Source organism: Akanthomyces muscarius, chromosome 4 (assembly GCF_028009165.1).
Source record: "Akanthomyces muscarius strain Ve6 chromosome 4, whole genome shotgun sequence".
NCBI lineage: Eukaryota > Fungi > Ascomycota > Sordariomycetes > Hypocreales > Cordycipitaceae > Akanthomyces > Akanthomyces muscarius.
In genome coordinates this window covers 4,448,542-4,467,576 of record NC_079244.1, presented here as the reverse complement: position 1 = coordinate 4,467,576, position 19,035 = coordinate 4,448,542, and the positions used below count along the sequence as shown (strand labels likewise).

Here is a 19,035-nt window from a genome sequence, read left to right as displayed (position 1 = left end):
AAGCAACCTGCTCGCACGATGACGCCTGTTTCTGCTTCAGATTCTCAGGGAGTTGTCGTGCCGAAGTCGAGAGAGTTTAGCAGCTCGCCAGGACCTCAATTAGCAACCAAAATGCACAATGTAGATTTTTCCGGAGAAGGCAACGCTTATTGTCACCGAATGTTGGTTTGAAGAGTCGAAACCTGCCTGTGCAACTTTTTGCTGTTGGCAAATTTGGAGCCGCGTTTGCTGCCAGCTGCCAGCTGACGCGAGTGTTGGCAAGCATCCCCAAACTCCAAAACTGCCCTCACCAATCATCTCCTCCTATTTTGACTGCGCCTATGATATCATCTATCACCCATCGCGATGATCACGCCCAGTTGAGAATCGCATCTGCACCGCTTTCACGCATCTGAGATCTCAAATGAGATTGTGCCCCACCACTGCGCGCCCCTTTCCCATGATGCGAGGTAACCTTGACAGCAACCTTCAAACACTATCCAGTGATATCGGATCAAGAACCCTCGCATGCAAGAGGTCCTAGCATCGAGGTGCTCCATCGTATCCATCTTACAAAGCAACATTCTGAATCTCAATTTTCAATTGTCGATCCACCAAAAACCATCAGCGCGTGATTGATTTGTCAACATTTCGCCTTCTTGTCAACACCTTGGCAAGCATTGCTTGGTGAATCGATTCCGGATGTGCCACTTTCTTTAAACCTTTTTTACTACCCTTAGTACAACATGGCGCCTCCACAATCGGCAAGAAAGTCTCGCATTTCCTTTGCCGACGTCCTCCTAGTCCGCCTTGTCAACGCCCTCAGCATCGCCACGTTCTTCCAGCCCGATGAGTACTTTCAGTCGCTGGAACCGGCATGGAACCTTGCATTTGGCCCCGGAAGCGGCGCTTGGCTTACCTGGGTGCGCCCGTCCTCTCCCAGAAAGCCTCCATTTGGTATTCTAACTATTATCTAGGAATGGCACTATCAGCTGCGCTCCTCGCTGCATCCCATGCTCTTTGCCATTCCCTATTGGCTCGTCGACCATGTAGCACGTCTCCTTGAACCTTTCGGCTTTCCTGCTGCGCTGCGCTCTAGCATGCTCATTGCGGCACCGGCCATTCTTCAGGCTTTCATCGCCGCGCTGGGCGACTGGTACACGTTTAAGCTCGCTTCCAGCATATATGGCCAGGACAGCCTCAACGCCAACGTTGCAGTGAGTCGCAATAAGTTAATATGATCCAGATTGGTTGTTGATATCTCTTAGCTTATGCTGCAGCTCGTCAGCCCATGGCAATGGTACTGCGCGTCACGAACTTTTTCCAATTCACTGGAAGCCACACTCACCACCATGGCGCTCAGCTACTGGCCGTGGCCACTTCTTGGCGCTGCCACGACGACGAAGGAGAACCCCAAACCTGTTGATCCGCTCAATCATGGCGGGACCGTAAGCCGCCTTCGAGTTTGTCTAGGCCTGGCCGCGTTGGCTATTGTGCTGCGGCCAACCAATGTGCTTATATGGATCACCATTGCCGGTCTCACAGTTACGCGTCCATCTTTCCGTGGCCATTCGCCTCTTAGCATCTCTACCATCGCGGTGCTTGTCCGCGAAGCAATTGCATGCGGCTTCTTTGTCTTGGGTCTCTCCTTGCTCGCCGACCGGGCCTACTTTGGCTTCTGGACTTTGCCCGCGCACAACTGGCTCAACTTTAACATTACAAAGTCCCTTGCCATCTTCTATGGTCAGAATCCGTGGCATTACTATATACTTCAGGGTATTCCGCTGCTCTGCACCACAACATTACCCTTTGTCCTGCCGTCTCTCATAAAGCCGCAAAACAAGGGCACTGCAGAGCTCGAAAACACCCACCGCGCTCTGGCTGCCGCCGTCCTTGTCACTATCACAACACTGTCGCTCATCTCACACAAAGAGGTGCGCTTCATTTATCCCCTGCTTTCCATATTCTCTGTTCTGGCGGCTCCTCGTGTTACGTCGTTCTTCACGTCAGCTCCTAAACCCGCAACTGCCAAAGCAACAGCATCCAAGCGTCAGGTCCGCAATAGGGGGTACCTCATGGCCGGCCTTGCTGTCAACGGCTTACTGGCTGGATATCTCTCCTACTTTCACCAGGGCGCCCCCATTCAAGTGCTCTCGTTCCTCAGGCAGGACTTTGAGCGTATCCATGCCACCTCTCCCGCTGCGTCCCGCCCCAACGACAAGTCAGAGCTATTCGCCCTCTTTTTGATGCCGTGTCACTCCACGCCATGGCGTTCACATTTAGTGCACCCGGATCTGCATGCGTACGCGCTCACCTGCGATCCGCCGCTGCACACCAACCCCAACACCATCGAGAGAGACACATACCGTGACGAGGCGGACCGCTTCTACGACGACCCTGTGGGCTTCTTGAGCCGCGAGCTATTTTCAAGTAGGCCCGCGCCGCCACCGGCCTCTGTCCCGGGTGGCCGCAGCCCAGAGGCTGTGCCGGGCATGCTGAACCGGCCGCGGTATATCGTCGGGTTTGAAGGCGTGGAGAGCTATCTCGAAGAGTTTCTGACCACAACACAGGAGGGCAAAGCAATGGGCCTGAGGTTGCAGCCCGTGTGGAGAGGTTTCAACGGCTTGTTTCATGAAGACTGGCGTCGCGCAGGAAATATTGTGGTCTGGGACACGGGTGTCTTCCACGATGCTCCCAGTGTGCTGGCGGGATAGGATCTTGTATGAGTACATAATGTGGTCAGTGTAAAATCCAGCGCGATGCGCATCATTGATGAATGGGAGCTATTCCTTCTCATCGGCCTCCCCGTCTCTGCTTCGCTTGTCCACCAGGGCCCCCATTGTCCTAGTTCAGCCAAGAGCCGAGCACAATACTACAAGCAACACCAATAACGTGCACGCGCCACGGAATGCATCAGGCCATCCATTCAGCCCTGCGTCTACATCCACGGAGCTCCACTCTGTTCCTAGATCGGAAATGTATAGCCAGAAGGTGACGAGAACGTACCCAACTGTGGCCACTAAAGAGGAGTATTAGTGATTTGCAACTCCGAGGGCCATCTAGCACGAGAAGAAGGAAAGACGAGTGCACAACAGAAGCCTTTTTTTTCTGGTTCTTCTTCTTTTTTGTACTGGGCAAAATACTCGGCAAAAGGCGGATATGTGGAAACTTGCATCCTGAAGGGTAGAGCTGTAGGACAAATTTCCGAGGTTGGAGATCAGGCGTTATATAAGCGACAAGAGCAAAGATGAATGTGTCTGGAAGCGAAAAGTATTAGTTGTGAACTTTGATTCACTTTCTCCTGGCATGTTCAAGAAGAGTAAGAGGTCATTTAACGTTCAGGCTATTTTGATTGTCCAATCCGTGAGGAAGTGTTGACAGTCCACCACTCGAGAAGACATGGTGGGAAAGGAGGACGAGGAGATCTGAGGTTCAGTAAAGATGGGTAATAAAAGAGCAAGAAAGCCGATTGGATCTTTGATAAATTGCAAGTGGCGTGTGATGGCGAATTGATTTGTTGAGAGAACAAAACGGTGAGGTTTTGGAAGGGTTGGCAGGTGTAGAACGAAGGACTTGACGAGGCCTTCGTGGGAGAATCATTTGGGTTTACTAATATTTATCCATCATTGGTTTCTGAGAATTTACGTCAAAACTTTGTTACGCCACTTGTGTTTTATTTTTGTGTCGTGGCTTCCGCATTGGCAAAAAGAGGCGTCAAGCCTGTCAAGTTTCTGACAACCAAGTCAAAACAGATGCTTCCTTCAAAGAAACCTTGCCCAACACTCAGCAGCAGCAGGTGCTAGAGAACTGGTCGATATTCCAAGCTATGCTAGAATTAGTAGTATACTTGCTGCAAGCATGTTATTTGTATAGCTTTATGAATTTCCATGAGAAAAAAGAGGCGTGTGCAACTTTGGGGGGGTCTGTTGGTCTCGATCGAACTAAAAGATTGCCGTCTTTATTCGCGGAAAGCCTACCGCAAAGCTACTTATGATTAGCGCCGTCTTATTTCAATAGGCGAAAGCACAAAAAGAAATATCCCAAGCCCTGATTGCAGATACTATACTGCTAAATATTTGTGTGTCTACGTAAGACGTCCGCCCCAGGTCCTGTTCTTTACTTCCTTCCTCCTCCTCATCATAGATCTGTTCTTTTTTTTTATTTTTAAGAAACCATCCACGTATAGTGTTGCCTCTTCAAGAAGACGAAATGAAGTTTACTCTTGCTATTCCTCTTTGTCTCGCGGCATTTGCTCCGCCCCCGTGGCGTCGAGTCCAACGGCACCGCCAAAAGCCTCGCACAGCAGCAGCACCACGAGAATGACGCTGCCAATGCTCCCGCATCGCCCCTCCCCAAAGGCGGTACCCGCCCCGTGATCATGCCCCCAGCCATCCTTGCCGGCGACGACGACGCCGATGACCCCGCCGCCGACGACGACGGCGACGCGGGTCACCACCTCCACGGCGCTTCTTCTCTCGACATCAACACCACCCTCCTGCCCAGCAACGAGACCTTCCCCCCTGCCAGCCCTCCACCCCCCGCGAGCAACGCCTCCATTCCCATCCTCGAGGACGCCATCCCCAGCCGCTTCGCCAAGGCGCCCCCCATCATCCCGCCGCGCGGCACCTCGTTCGCCATCATCCACCGCGCCATCTGCATCGTGCCACACATCCCCGGCGTGCGCAGCCGGACCGCCCTCTCCTGCTACGCCCAGGCCGTCATCGACAAGACGCGCTGCGCGCTCTAGGACACCAGGTGCCTCTGCATGAATGATGTGATCTGGGCCGTCAACACTCGCGCTTACCAGTGTCTCTCTGACAGAAGATTCCGTGAATGGGGTAAGCTTTCAGTGCCCCTCCCCCTTGCCTCTTTTTCTTTTTCGTTCCATGGAGCAAGTCGTGCAACAAGAAGAAGAAGAAGAAGAAGAAGAGAGAGGAACAAAGGAAAAACTGGCCAATGAATGTTTTGTACCGCTAACATTGGACACTAGACATTGGCCAAGCTAGCCAGGCCTTTGAGGACATGTGCCGGCATGCTTGATAGCAAAAGTGCAATACAGGTGCACGCACCCACCCAGGGTGGTGTTTACGCAAAGCCGTAGACAAAGGGCGCGGGCGTGATGGAAGACGCGGCGTGTCCCTTCTTATAAGCTTGCGATGGGATGGGATGATGGAATTTTTCCAGAGTTGGACAATGAACTTGTTCAAAAATGAGATTGTGCTTTTAAACCCAGAGCTATACGATGAGTTATCTATTGGCTTAATGTTTAATGAAAGAGAGGTATTTAAATACTGTTTTTTTTTTTTGCCGTTGTAGGACATCGCAAACTCTCGCCCATCTCAGCTGGGCCATGATGGCATAAAGTACTGCAAGTAGAAGGATTGACGGTTGTCTCTCCCAACCAATAATTCGAGAAGACTGCCAGAAACCCTACGAAGCCGCTGCTGCTTTACCCCAGTTCTTCCCATCCCAGTCCTGCTGTCGTCGGAGTCAGCATGGTGCAAACCAAAAGACTACCCAGTTTAGCTGCCATTCACGGCCCAATGCTGCAGACATGATATCTAGTTTTTTTTATTAACATGTTGTTTATATATAGATTCTCTCTCTATGACAAAAGGAAAAATGACAAAAAGAATCTTCGTATTCGAGTGCCTACACTCACCCGTTTTTTCATTTAAAATACAAGGTGTTTCAACAGAGGTTTTCTCCTTTCGCTCTCCGAATTTAAAAATTGTGTCAGTGGCCGTATTGCCACCTCACGCAGCGTCGCCAAAATGCTCCCTCGCCTTTCCCCCCAATCCATGCTGAAAAGAAATGACTCAATCTACGCGCCGAGGGCCATTTGCTTCTTAATCTCGGCAATAGCCTTGCCGGGGTTGAGACCCTTGGGGCAGGCCTTTGTGCAGTTGAGAATGGTGTGGCATCGGTACAGGCTCATGTTGTTCTCGAGGTTGGCCTGGCGCTGGGCGGTGCGCTCGTCGCGCGAGTCGGCGAGCCAGCGGTACGACTGGAGCAGGATGGCAGGGCCAAGGTACTCCTCCGCGTTCCACCAGTATGAGGGGCACGAGGTTGAGCAACAGGCGCAGAGAATGCACTCGTACAGGCCGTCCAGCTTCTTGCGGTCCTCCTTGCTCTGGCGGTATTCCTTGCCCTGTTTCTGCGTGTTAGTAAATTTGGAATTGCCACAGAAGGCTTGAAAACGACCCTGAGAAACATACGTCGGGAGAGGGAGTGTCGCGCTGCAGGTAAGGCTTGATAGACTTGTATTGCTTGTAGAAATGCGTCAGGTCAGGAACAAGGTCCTTGACGACGTAGGTGTGGGGAAGAGGGTAGATCTTGACGTCGGCAGGCGATTCATCAGGAATTTTGCCTAATGCAGCTGTTAGCACTGTATTCTATACATTTTGGCCGTCAATTGGCCCGAGTGTCGCAATGATTGCTCGGGCCGCCAAGTTCGGCACGTGAAAGTAAGCGTCATACAGAGGCAGGCCAGGGTGTTTTGGCCGTTGATGTTCATGGCGCAGGAACCGCAGATGCCCTCGCGGCAACTTCTGCGGAAGGTCAGGGTCGGGTCGATCTCGTTCTTGATGCGGATGATGGCGTCGAGCATCATGGGGCCGGTCTTGTTGAGGTCAATGGTGTAGCTTTGCAGGCGCGGCTTCTCGGTGGGCGTGTCGGGGTTCCAGCGGTAGATCTGGAACGTCTTGAGGCGCGGCTTCTGCTCCTCGACCTCGCTGACAGAGGCCATGGAGCGCGAAAAGGCGATGCTGGGGCGGAAGGCCGCCGTCCTGGCGGTGCCGAGGACTCGCGTCGAGTGGCGAAGAGCTGCCATTTTTTTTTTGGTTGTCTGAAGCGGATGAAAGGGACCAATATGCAGAGCACTAAGAGGTCGGCTAGAAGGATCGTAGACAACTGAGATGGCAGGGCATTCACAGATGGGATTGAATTGGCCTTTTGCGCGTCGGGCAAATTGTCTCCTCGAGAATGCTGTTGGTATGGGCGGCGGGAGGTGTCAAGAGACGGTTCGCTGGCATCCCTCGGCTATTACGCCCCCAGGCTTGTGCTGTTTGGCGGTCCTGGCCAATCAGCGGGCGCTTATTGTAAATTTGGGGCTCCGCAGATTTCAGTCACGTGTGTCCGTGAAAGCTCCATTCGGATGTACTCGGGTGGTGTGGTCGGCGGAAGAAAATTGATCCAGCCAAGAAGCCGGGCTAAGAAGCCGGTGAGAAGCCGGAGCTCAGGCATTATACCGGTGGCCATCCGAGCTCCATTATTACAGTCTTCAATGATGTCAACCAATGATGTCAACCAAGGGAAGAGATGAAAGCAAGTACATTGAAACGGTACCGAAATTTATCGAGCATGTTTACTCATTGTATACTTTCGAACAAATGTGCCGCTTCCACACTAACATTACGACAGCGCTTTAGATTACATGCTCTCAACTAACGCCGAAAAGTATAGAGTAGAGGCTAACAAACCTCTTCTATGCGGGGGCGGTAACTTTCAAAGTACAGCAATAAGTAGACTTGAAAAGGGGAAAAAGTTGAAAAATGGTGATTTTGTTTCCTGTACTCCTCAACTCGCCTCCGACAACAAGGATATAAAAATAATCGGCCGTGTACATCAGCAGCCTCTCTCCATCTGATCGCCGCCCATTGAAACCAACAAAGACCAACCAATACATAAATTTCCAGCAGAGGCCTCCATATAGCAAAATATAAAAGGACAAGAAGAAACAAATAGAGCCTCCTTCCTGTGCCAAATCCTTGCAATAGCTTCCTCCCAAGAACTTGACAAATAACACCAACATCCCATAGACCTCATTTTCGTTCGACGTCTCCATACATACACTTTCATTAACCACAGATCGTTTTCTTTTGAGTGTCTTTGCCCTTGATTCCGGTACAGACACGTCGGGCGTCGTGATGAAGCCAACAGACGAGCGAGACGTCGGGGGACGAGACGATATATCATGAACAAACAAATTGGTCCTGTCGCCCGGACTACACATCAAACAATGATGATAAAAGGCAAAAAATGAAAGAAGGCTAGTGTCAAAAGGTAAAACAAGCCTTCGCAAAACAAGAAAAGACGCATTCAACTGGCCGGTCAGAAAACAGGAGTGTCCGAAGCAATCGTGTGGCAACAGACTCCGTATTGTCTTTCCGGCTGGGTATATAATTGTTCGTCATATCGTCACCTTTGGTCGAGTTTCCAGCTCTGAGAAGCACAAAAACTTATACATTCTTGGGAGTGGATTCGGCAGGAGCAGGAGCGGCATCCTCGATCTTGATAGCTTGCGCTTCAGAGTGGCGGGGCTCGGTAGTCTTGTCTTTGATAGGCGTGGGCTCGATAGACTTGGGTTCAGCCTCAATATGCTCTAGCTGGACAGCGTGAACAGCGGGAGCGGCCTCGGTTTGCGTCATATTTTCCTTGGCTAGTGCCACCTCGGGCTCTTTAGAAGCTGATTTCGTAGCTAGAGCCTCAGTCGAATTGATTGGAAACACAGTCGCGGCAGCTTCTGCAGCCGGGTCTTCCTTGATAGTTTCGACAGGTTGATGTGTTTGGTCAGTGGCAGTCTGGGCGGGTGATGCCGGTGTTGCGGGCGTTGTGTTTGGCGCAGACGTGATGATGGCGGCGGTCGGGTGTTGAGCGGCTGAGGCTTCTTCCTTCTTTGGTATTATCTCCGTCTTGGGCAGTTCGCCGGAAGGCTCGTCGCGCTTCATGTCAAGGCTCTGGCCACGGCCCAGAATAGCAGCACTGATTCCCTGTCGTTCACCGGCTGGGGGAGGGGACTTGTTACGCTTGTGGTCGGCGGTTTCCTTGGCTTCGCGGTACTTGTTCTTGATCCAGCCAATGGGACCCTTGGCGTCGCTATCTTTGCTGTCGTACGACTCGGCGAATGCAGTTTCTGAGCCATCGGCTTGGAAGCTCTTGCGTGCCCTACTAGAGCTAGCGAAGGAGGTTGTGCTCGTCTCCGCGTTCTGGTTGAGTCCCAGGTTGAGCTGGGGAGGGACTTCGCCATTGCCGTCGTCCTTTTTGCTGCCAAGCGAAAGCCACCTCTTCTTCCTCTCCTTGCCCGGGCTTGAAAGGATCCCAGCTGCGCGGTCGTCCGAAGCGTGCTCAGGGTCTGAGATGCCGTTGGCAGAGTCGACAGGCGAGTCTAACGTTTCGGTGAGAGCGTCGGTAGGTTTGGTCTCTCTCGGAGAGGTCGCGTCGACGGTGCTAACTGTCGGCTGAACTGGCTGGGCAGCTGGTGAGGACGTGATCTCAGTCTTCTCAGTAGCGACTGGCGTCGCCATCGTTTCAGACAAGGGTGGTACATTGTCAAGGGGATTAGACATCTCGATATTAGGCGACGCAGCGTTAGACTGAGGAAGAGAGTTGCTCGAGCTATGTGCGCTCAGATTTACGGTGCCAGGCGTTCTCTTTTTTCGCAACTTGTTCGGTTGTCGTTTGTCACTGCCTTCAGTGGATGTCCTTTGGAAGAGGTTTGATACGCTGCGCTCTCTTGGTTCTTTAGCCTGTGGGGGGGCGTCCGGTGAATTGTCTAGGAGCCTGTCTTGGCTGTTTCCCAACGAAACTTTGGTGGCAGAGTCCGCGGCAGCAAGAGGAGTAGAGGGACCAGATGTCATGGGAGCCTCTGAGAGTCGCGCCGGAGTCAATGGCTGAACGGAACTGGAAGCGCCTTTGTCGACCTTGGCAAACTTTTTGCCGCCGACAGCAGGAGACTTCTTGGACGGGACGGTATTACTCCTGCTCAAACCGCCCACGGGAGAGCCTGTGGCGGGTGGGGGAGCGGTCGGCGTAATCGATTCATCCTTTTTGGAGTTCTTTGACGAGACGGAGCGGTTTCGTCGGAGCTTGCCGTCTCTACGCACACTTTCAGCACCGGCGCTGGCGCTGGATGCAGTTCGATTCAATTGCGTAGGTGTAGCTGTACTGGGGGTAAGTGGGCCTTTGGGCGTGCCGGATTGTACTTCCTTGACGGTGTTTTCGTCGGCGGCAGTGCCTTGCATGCCGATCAAGAAGTGGTCCTGGTTTTCGATGAGGAAAATGATGACGCATTGGTTGAGCCGATATTCTTCTGGAGCCATTGCATGCTGTGGATGCGACAGCATACCAGGCTGAAAAATGGCCGCCAGGTTTTGCGACGTCATGCGATTCTCTTCCGACTTGGCAGCAAAGACAGCGAGCAGGTCGAGAATGTAAAGCAGAAGCTGTCGGTTAAGCGGGGGGAGCTCAGTTATGAGTCGTTGGTATGTTTGGATAGCGGCCATTTCGTCGAAATCAGGGACGAACTGGGGGCCTTCGGCGTCACCTGCCACTTGCTTGGTTGCACCTCGCAGAGGATCGCGGAACTTTTCATACAAGTCTAGAGGAACGACGGGCTCTGGCAGATCGTTGAGGTATCGTCGGAGGACATTAGCAGCGTCATGTACTGTATATCCGTCCCAAACGAGGCCCTTGCCGTATCGATCGGGGGAGTCGAAGACGCTTTTGAGCTCTTTGATGCGCTTTTCGGAACCACTGAGGCGGAAAATGCCTTCGACACCGGTAGCTGGAGAGAAAAATTAGCAGGCAAAGTGACGGGGGGGAGAAGCTTGCGATACGCACCTTTTTCTTTCAAAAACACGCCACATTTGGCAACGACAATGGGCACATAGCCATAAATGTAGCTCTGGCCCTGTTCATCGATCAGGGAGATGGCGACGTTTGCATAGGTTATACTTTGTCGCAGCGGGACACCAAAGATGCCTGGAGCTCGAGTCTCTGTGGAGCGGTCAGCAAGGGCGCAACGAGGGCTAGAATACAGAAGATGCGACAGCGCGCGAGGGCGTCGACGCAAGAGCGAGTGTTTTGCCATCAAAACTGGCCGGCGACAGAGACGCACGGTGGCCGGCGAAACAGGTCGACAGCTACGGATGGCCCTGGAGACAGCCAGACGCAACACAAACGGCTTGGCTGTCGCGCAGGCCGAAGATTGTGGAAACCAGCGGCCACCACGGTAGGCGACACAGGGGCTGGGTAGCTCCAATCGCGATTTAAGGACTCGGGAAGTTGTGCGGGCCAGGGAATCAAACGGGTGAATTCGTACCATGCTGTTCCTGATTTTTGGAGGGTAGGATGAAGCCTTTCCACCATGACTTGAGATCGCGTTTGTTGGGCGGCGACGAGGGCTGGAAAGACGCGGAGGCCTGGGAGCCGACCTGCTTGGGAGTCGGAGTAGCAGAGGCCATTGTATAAGTATTTCGAAGGAGCGACCGTACGGAGGTGAGGGTCGAGAGGCTGTCGCTCGGAGCGGGAGAGCCGCCAGAAGCGTCGCGGTGAAGCAGCGCGCAACTCGACGAGGCCGGCTCTGGCGGGAGGGCGGATGCGCAGTCCAGTAGCACTGCAGTTAAATGCTGCGACTCGTGAGAATTTCGGGGCAAAAAAAACAATATTAAAAAGTGTGGCGGAATGCGCTCGTCGTGGAGTCGTCGTACGGGCTGACGATAGAGGCAGATGGATGGAGACCAAGCTCAAGGTAGCGGCGGTGTTGCGACTGATGAGTTGCTAGCGGGTGTGCCTTGGTTGTCAAGGATGATGGGTGGCGGGCTTGGAAGCGGGAATCGGAAGAAGCCTAGGTTGGTCGAGCGAGCGAGCGAGCGAAGGAAGAAGCGCTTCGAGGGAAACGAGGGCGCGATATAGCTATGGTACTATGTGCAAGGGTGGCGCGGGCGTGAATGAGGGAGAGAATCGTGGGCGCTGGGGTTGGCCGTGGCGAGGAGGAGGATGAGATATGCGGGTTGGAGAAGAGGGCACAACACAAGGCAGGGTGGGCAACTCTGCAGAGAAGGATGTGAGGAACATGCAAGGCAAGAAAGGCGGCGAGGCGGCGGTAGCTCGCCCGACAGTGGGCAGGCTGGACGGATTACAGGATACATCTAGCGTATTATTATTAGGTACAGCAGCCCGCTGGTTGGGACTTGGGGCCTGTTGCTGCTGGCCTGGCCCGGCCTGGCCTGCCTGCCTGCCTGCCTGCCTGCTAATCCTGCACCAACGAGCGCCAGCATGCAAGGCTGTGTGGGCACATTTTTCTGGAGTACTATCACTACTGGTACATGAGTATCCGTGCCGACCTAGGTAATCGAGCCGGACCAAGGTACATGTGTCGTGCTAACCTAACAAGGTAGTGCATTGGTGAGCTCATGATTATTAGCAAGCGCCAACAGGTAGGTTATGGAACCGGCGCTGGGTACCTACAGAGTTGACCGGCAAAGGCGACCAGGGCGCTTGGACAGACATTCCCCAGCTCCAGGCCCCAGGCACCTGGACTGGGAGCGTTTGCGGTACCTGCCCCTACAAAGTACTTGTGCGTCACCTCGACTGCGGCGCTGCCCTCGGTTCTGCCAAGTTGCCAACAAATGACCTGCATAATAATAATAGATGGCCCGTGGCTGAGACTGGCCTTTGCCATCTGACCGATCAGGCCAGACCCAATCCCCAGAAACCTACCTGAGGTATACACCCAGGCCAGGGAGTCTTGTTGGGCTGCAATGTGCCGGTACGAACATGCTCCTTCCCCTGCAACTGCGTTCTATTCTGCGGCGGCCTTGCTAATATCAAGGTACGGCACTAACCTTGCTCCTCATCACTACACCGCAACCTGGGCCGACTTTAAAATTAGCACAACCCCCCGGGTTATTAGGCCCTGTCACCATTATTATTCCATGTCCAAGGTGCAAGGCTACGCGTACGAGACGGGTGCGACACCAAGCTCCTGCCATCAAACGGGAGCTTCACCAACAGACTGACAGAATGCAGCCGTCACAAAATCCGGTCCAAGTACGAGCTTTCGTTTCTGCTCAAGCAAAAAGGACCCCGTATCAAGTCTGCAGGTCTACGGGTGGTCCTGCGTCGCGTCCTTCTCTGGCCACAAAGATTCTGCGCCGTGGCAGCCAAGGTTTCAGCTCAGCGCCGGCGTGGCTTCGTTGGCGGCACGCGCCGTGGGCTAGGTATCTGCCTGTGTTGTATCCGTACCCCTGTGCTGTAGGTGTCACCGTGGGTGGCCCTTTTTTGTTTTCACTTCTCCGTTTGATGGATCGAGGCGAATGCTTTGGCGTCCCAGTGCTCACTCTCATCATCGCATGCCCACCCGTTCGCCCTTGGCTTTTAGCATGTTTCTGATGTGTCGGCATGCTCCTCGTTCGGCCAGGGCGCTAGAGCGAAAACTGACAAGCAGACAGAGAACCAAGGGGACGATCAGCGTTGCTGGCAATCTGTATTTATTGTTCGCTAGCAGGGAACAGAACCAAACACCCACCGTCATCTCCCCCCACCAGCATGATACAGCATCTCGATTCTCGCGTTCCCAAGGCGTTCCGGCACTTTGCTCCGGCCGCCATCACGAAAGAGAGCTCACAAAACTCCAATGGCCACCCAGATCCAGGCAGGATCCAGTGGCCAAAGCCCAGCGCCAATCTTCCAATGCTGCTGCGCATTGGCAGCGCGGGCGCAGCACTGACAGCCTGCAGACGAAATGGTCCTGTTCTTTTGCCCACCACGCCGCAGGTCAACTTACTACCAAAATTGCAATCGTGTCTAGCCTTAGGGTGCGCCACCGGCTTCGTATTAACGCCGCCCGGAGTGACATGCATCACGCCCCCAATTTCAGTAGCCCTACCGTGGTCCCAATGTAGCAACAGCAAAGAGAATCCTGGTCATGGCAGAGAAAATCAAACAGAAAGGAGCAATGGCGAGTCCAGTCTTGCACTTGCACGAGCTTACACCTGTTACAATTGCACCTGTTACAACATGGAAGATTGGGAGATTCGCTCTAGCCCTGTTTCAGCATGCTGCCAACTGCTTGCTGGAATCCGTCTTTTCACTGTTCTTTGGAGAGTCCAGACTTGCTTCTAAAAATAACAAAACACGAAGAAAAATATCCAAGCGACGAAACTGGACCACAGTCTAGACTAAAGTCGACTCTTTCCACAGTTGGCAATTACTGTGGAAAAAATGCCAAAGCGACCCAACGACCGTCTTTCGTCTCCAGTTTATATCCTTGGTGCGACCCGCGGCCAAGGATTACTCCCGTCGTAATACCCACGGCCGCTCTCTTTCTGTTGTCCCGCTCTGCCGCATCCGGCTCAGCAGAAATTGCGTTTCTGAAGGTTTTTTTCATCCTCAACTAACCTCCAGATGTGGCATTGTGCGAGTCCCAAAGAGAACGGTTAATCTACACCGAACGTAAACCGGCTAACCCGGCGTGGCAGCCAATGATTCGGGAGCCGCCACCCACGCGCACACCCAACAGCACAAGCCTGACAGTCGGGTCGCATACCTATCTGATGCCAGATTGACTATGTGATATCGCAGATCGAGTCTTTCGGAATTCCCCACCCCCATGTCCGCGCGACTCACACACTTGGCGCCCTGACGTGACATCCCGTGTGCTTTAATCAGATATGTCGTGCTAGCGTAGACTAAGCAGGTACTACCCTACACTGGTTCATGGCATGTAACATTCTCCTGTACTGCTACGCCAGCTGGCAAAAGACTAGGTATTAATCTCAATAACGAGCATTAACCAGGTGTCCAACTATAGCTTATGTAAGTAGCCGTCATGGCTGTTACATGGCACTGAAGGCAGTCTTATACAAGCGAGGACAGTGTTATAACGGTAATGACAGTGTTGTATAGGTGATGATGGTCTGTATAAAGTAACGACAGTCCAATTCTCTCCCGAAACTATTGCCTTTTCTTCGATACTCACTTCCGAATCCTGCACTCATTGTGTTAACTGCTCGCTTTCTTGTTTGTGCAAAAGAAAACTGCTCAAATGCCACTTTGCGAGAAACTAAGAACGGCACGCAAAGCCCGTCACGAGAGAGCTAACGATGACATCGCCATTGTTAAAAGCGGCCTCGGAGCCTGCGAGAAACATCACGCGTTAGCTACCTGACCATCGAACAAAGAGGTCCTGTGGTGCTTATAGTGACTTACCAGCAGCCTTTTGGTCTCGCACGCAGCTTTGAAGGACATAGTTGACGGCATGCGCGACAGCCGAGCTTTTCGAATTGCGGCAAGGTTAGCCCCTACACCCACCTCCCCAGAAATACGTGGCAAGAGGGAAGAGAGAAAGAAGGGGAAAACATACCAGCGCGTCGTCTGGACGACGCCAGTAATGGACAGCCCGTTGACGTCAGCCTGGCCGGCGACGCAGTATCGGATGGGCCTCATGTCACCGGGAACGGTGCAGTCCCGGGAGCCGATGGCGTTCAGGTAATTGAGGCAGGCCTGGAGATCGCCCTTGGCGACGTAGGCAGCAGGGTCACTATCACATTTGGCGACATAGTTGGCGGCGAGTGCGTCCCTTGCGTCGACCTCTTTTGTTTTGTAGCCATACTTGATTAGCCGTTGTACTCCCGTGTTACAAGGACGAGGGCGAGATGAGTTGTGCGCGCCAAAACAGACGTACTGGGAGTGGTGGGCTCCATCTTGTAGAGCAGCTCAGAGGTGAGGCCGAGAGACTCGAGGCTCGGGAGTCCTGGTCCGGGGATGACCGTGGGGTACTGCATCGTACCAGCCAGAGCGGCGGGAACGAGAGGGAGAGCTGCGAGGAGAAAGTTGGCAAACATTGTGCTTTTTTTTTTTTGGAGTGATGGGTTTGATTTGACAAGGTGGTCAAGTGGCGAAGGTGTTTTAGCTGTAAAGATGCTGTGAGATGTGTGATGATGGAGAAGAAGCGAAGGAAACCTGGGCCAAAGGCTCATATTTATACAAGCCCAAAGAAGCGATCACGGCAATTCATCGTTCCCAGACGGCAACAAAAGTACACGGCTCGGCAGACGTGGCAGAAAGCAACTGGCTCTTTTCGTAAAATACGCATGTTTCAACAATCTGCACAGGTAAAACTTCATTCAGCCGTGCCCAAGAGTCAGCTTCCCTCCCGAGAGCTTCGGCACAACTCGCCCAGTGCGGGGGAAAATCTGCAACTCCTCGCCCAAATAGCCCACGGGAGCGATGTTGTCGTCGATGCAATGCATCTCCCAGCGACATTGCTTTCCGCACGTCTTCCGAGTCTTTGTCTCGGAAAGGGCGTTTTCCACAGACATCACGCAGCTGTCTCGGCGTGTGATGTATGCACAAAAGGGCCGTCATATTGACAAGAAAGCGGACTCTGAGCATCTGCCGGCTTTTCAACTTTGCGACATGTTGTTCAACGAGAAGAAGGAAGTCAATCATTGATCGCGGCCCATGCCCGGTAGTTTGGGCGCTGTTGCTCGCAAACGGAGCGTGGCCGGCCGGTCGGCCGGCTGGCTTGAGACTTGCATGGCCGCCGTAGGCGCTGCAGCAGTCGATGCCGGTCGAGAACGATGCGGCCAAAGAAAAAGTCTCAAAGGGCATCAATTGACGTTTTCTCAACATATGCCAGCTGTTTTTCACTCCGTGACGCACTTTCACTCCGGCTTCACTCATGAAAGGTAAGCTTTTCAATGTAGAGGAAAACAGCATCGATCTTGATGAGTCACAACTCCTCACTCCAGACAATGGCAGGAATCTTTGTAAAATAGCATATAGAACTAAGAAAGCTTGGGTGAATATTCAAGCTTGATAAAGTCAGAGTGTTGACCTATAATACCCCCCTCTCTTCTCTCTTGTCTCCGCCACCCCTGCCGGCGAGTACATAGTACCCAGTGGCGATGTCTGGTGACGGTCTACCTTCTCTTAGGATTGTTCGACCTTGCGTCTGCTGAATTACATCAGTTATATCCCCTAAACTTAATTAAATATCCCGAGAAATCATAGCAGAAGAGCGTAGTCTACGATCTTGTGGTTGAGTCTGCACGAACGATGCCCTGTCTGCCTTTTCTAGCCCCGTCTGCCCCCCCCCCCCCCCCCCCCCCCCCCCGAGCATGCTCTTTATACCGAAATAGGACCATTCTTGATGGATATCCTTACTAGAGCAGTTCCAGGACCTTACTGGTAGGACTATCTGCTCGGAGACCCATGGAACGTTGTATTCCAAGCTCCATGGATGCTCCGAGCATGGACGCAAGTCTCCACTATGCTCCCCGGACTTTCCACGAACCCTCCGAGTGACCTCCTCGGAGCCTGCAATGGCTACTATAAGTCATACCCGACAAATGTTTTCATATATAGCGAAAAGACCATTTGGTATTGAGTTGTCCATCTTTCCAAAAAAAATCAGATTTTTGTCATCCGGAGTGTAGAGAAGACGAAGCACTCTCTGAATATGAGCCAAATCCAAACTCCTACCGCTGCCAGCGGCTCCGAACACACGTCCGTCGGATACCTTTTCTTTTAATTATTATCTTCACAAAGCATACTGACAAAATGACAGGTTTCGAGCATGGCTGACTATAATGGGGGCCTTCTTCACTTTCTTTTGCAGTGTTGGATTTCTCAATGCATTTGGTGTTTTCCAGGCCTACTACGAATCACATCAACTGAGCAACCACTCTAGCTTCGACATCTCATGGATCGGTTCCTTCTCTACTTTTGCGCTTTTTTCCGGTGCTCCTATCGCTGGTATCTTGGTTGATCGTATCGGACCGACGGTATGGAAAAGCCCTCCTACTCGCCCCGCCCCCCTCCAAAATACACGATGAAATAGACAGCTAAAGGAGATCCAATGCTAGGCACTTCTCATATTCGGCGGCCTGGCAATGCTTGTTGCAGTCTTCATGATTTCGCTTTGCGAGCAGTACTATCAATTCTTTCTTGCGCAAGCCGTGCTCCTGGGTGCCAGCATGTCTTGCCTCTTCTGTCCGGCGATCGCGACCGTCTCTCGATATTTTGACAAGAACAAAGGACTAGCCATGGGGGTAACGGTGGGAGGATCGTCCGCCGGGGGGATCATCTGGCCGGTTGTGCTAAACGAGCTCCTCAATAAGAATGGTGTGAGCTTTGGCTGGACCATTCGCATCGTCGGGTTCATCATGCTTCCGCTTCTCGTTGCCGCGGTCTTGACCGTCACCCCACCAGCGAAGAACGCCGCTGATGATCAACAGCATCGTGTGTTGACCGAGGAAGAGCAAAGTGACAAAACAGCAGAGGGACATGGAAGACACAAAATCCTCCAACAGGGAACCAAGACACATAAACAAGGCCTCGTCTCGCTCTTGAAAGACACCACCTTCCTGGTGCTCTGCTCGGGGCTTGCCATTTCGTACCTCGGCATGTTCAGTCCATTCTTCTATGCAACCTCCTACGCGCAGAGTCTAGGCCATTCCACCAGTTTTGCGTTTTACTTGGTTTCGATTGTCAATGCTGCATCTCTCTTTGGCAGAGTTCTGCCGGGGATTCTGGCAGATCGCTATGGGCATTTCAACATCTGCGGTACAGCAGCTCTGCTATCGGGAGCCACTGCGCTGTGCTGGACCGCAGCAAAGAGCTCCGGGGCGCTTGTTGTATGGTGTCTAGCATACGGACTTACGTCCGGTGTACGTATTGTCCCCTCCCCCCTAATACCACAAAGTTTTGAATTTGCTAATCATATACGTAGGCTATTATGAGTCTGCAGTCGGCTTGCGCGGCTCACCTGGTACCCCCGGAGCTCCACGGCACAGCAGTGGGATTTCTCATGGGCTCAGTTGCTTTGACGTGAGTTTTGATACTTTTCCATCTAGAATGCACCTCTTTAAACAGTTCCGTTGCTAAATTATATCCATTTATAAAATCGCAGAGCTTTGTTCGGTACCCCCATTAGTGGCCAGCTGCTCGGATCCTACGGATATCTTGCCTTGTCAATTTACACAGGGGTATCCCTTGTTTTGGGTGCCCTTCTCATCTTTGTGGCGCGGTTCAAAATGGAGAGGGTAATATTTGCACGGCAATGAGTTTCTTCGCTTCCCCAGGGCAATGACCCTGAGAAGAGACTGTTCAGCGGGCCAACCTCTCTTTCTCTCCCACTCGGCCTTTTGTCGTCTCATGGTGAAATGAGCGATAGGGATCTGTATTTAGGACACCAGCATGAAATTATGCTAAAGCACCCACTCCTAGTAGGCAGGCCTACGTGACCAGGTCGCAGTGTCTACCACATAT

General features: G+C 52.7%; 6 protein-coding genes across 7 annotated transcripts; 3 read left to right on the top strand and 3 right to left on the bottom strand.

Annotated features, from left to right (window-relative positions):
• Nucleotides 1–725: 725 nt before the first annotated feature.
• Nucleotides 726–2,693, top strand: LMH87_012213 (uncharacterized protein; the record flags this gene model as incomplete). Its single annotated transcript, XM_056201488.1, has 3 exons — nucleotides 726–902; nucleotides 957–1,196; nucleotides 1,248–2,693. The coding sequence occupies 3 exons, from the start codon at nucleotides 726–728 to the stop codon at nucleotides 2,691–2,693; spliced, it is 1,863 nt and encodes a 620-aa protein (XP_056053235.1).
• A 1,664-nt stretch (nucleotides 2,694–4,357) lies between these two features.
• Nucleotides 4,358–5,019, top strand: LMH87_012212 (uncharacterized protein; the record flags this gene model as incomplete). The annotated part of the gene is made up of 3 exons (XM_056201487.1): nucleotides 4,358–4,657; nucleotides 4,727–4,817; nucleotides 4,970–5,019. 3 exons carry the CDS (start codon nucleotides 4,358–4,360, stop codon nucleotides 5,017–5,019), a joined length of 441 nt encoding a protein of 146 aa, XP_056053234.1.
• A 784-nt stretch (nucleotides 5,020–5,803) lies between these two features.
• Nucleotides 5,804–6,811, bottom strand: LMH87_012211 (uncharacterized protein; the record flags this gene model as incomplete). Of its 2 annotated transcripts, none has more annotated exons than XM_056201485.1 (3): nucleotides 5,804–6,136; nucleotides 6,198–6,349; nucleotides 6,460–6,811. In XM_056201485.1, 3 exons carry the CDS (start codon nucleotides 6,809–6,811, stop codon nucleotides 5,804–5,806), a joined length of 837 nt encoding a protein of 278 aa, XP_056053232.1. The 2 variants fall into 2 exon arrangements, with proteins under 2 accessions (XP_056053232.1, XP_056053233.1); XM_056201486.1 differs by having other exon boundaries at nucleotides 5,804–6,130.
• A 1,408-nt stretch (nucleotides 6,812–8,219) lies between these two features.
• Nucleotides 8,220–11,222, bottom strand: LMH87_012210 (uncharacterized protein; the record flags this gene model as incomplete). Its single annotated transcript, XM_056201484.1, has 3 exons — nucleotides 8,220–10,543; nucleotides 10,600–10,755; nucleotides 11,081–11,222. 3 exons carry the CDS (start codon nucleotides 11,220–11,222, stop codon nucleotides 8,220–8,222), a joined length of 2,622 nt encoding a protein of 873 aa, XP_056053231.1.
• Nucleotides 11,223–14,824: 3,602 nt separating this feature from the next.
• LMH87_012209 (uncharacterized protein) lies at nucleotides 14,825–15,605 on the bottom strand (the record flags this gene model as incomplete). The annotated part of the gene is made up of 4 exons (XM_056201483.1): nucleotides 14,825–14,898; nucleotides 14,971–15,035; nucleotides 15,125–15,353; nucleotides 15,446–15,605. 4 exons carry the CDS (start codon nucleotides 15,603–15,605, stop codon nucleotides 14,825–14,827), a joined length of 528 nt encoding a protein of 175 aa, XP_056053230.1.
• A 1,619-nt stretch (nucleotides 15,606–17,224) lies between these two features.
• On the top strand, nucleotides 17,225–18,830 carry LMH87_012208 (uncharacterized protein; the record flags this gene model as incomplete). Its single annotated transcript, XM_056201480.1, has 5 exons — nucleotides 17,225–17,271; nucleotides 17,333–17,549; nucleotides 17,631–18,434; nucleotides 18,497–18,594; nucleotides 18,677–18,830. 5 exons carry the CDS (start codon nucleotides 17,225–17,227, stop codon nucleotides 18,828–18,830), a joined length of 1,320 nt encoding a protein of 439 aa, XP_056053229.1.
• Between the last annotated feature and the right edge of the window lie 205 nt (nucleotides 18,831–19,035).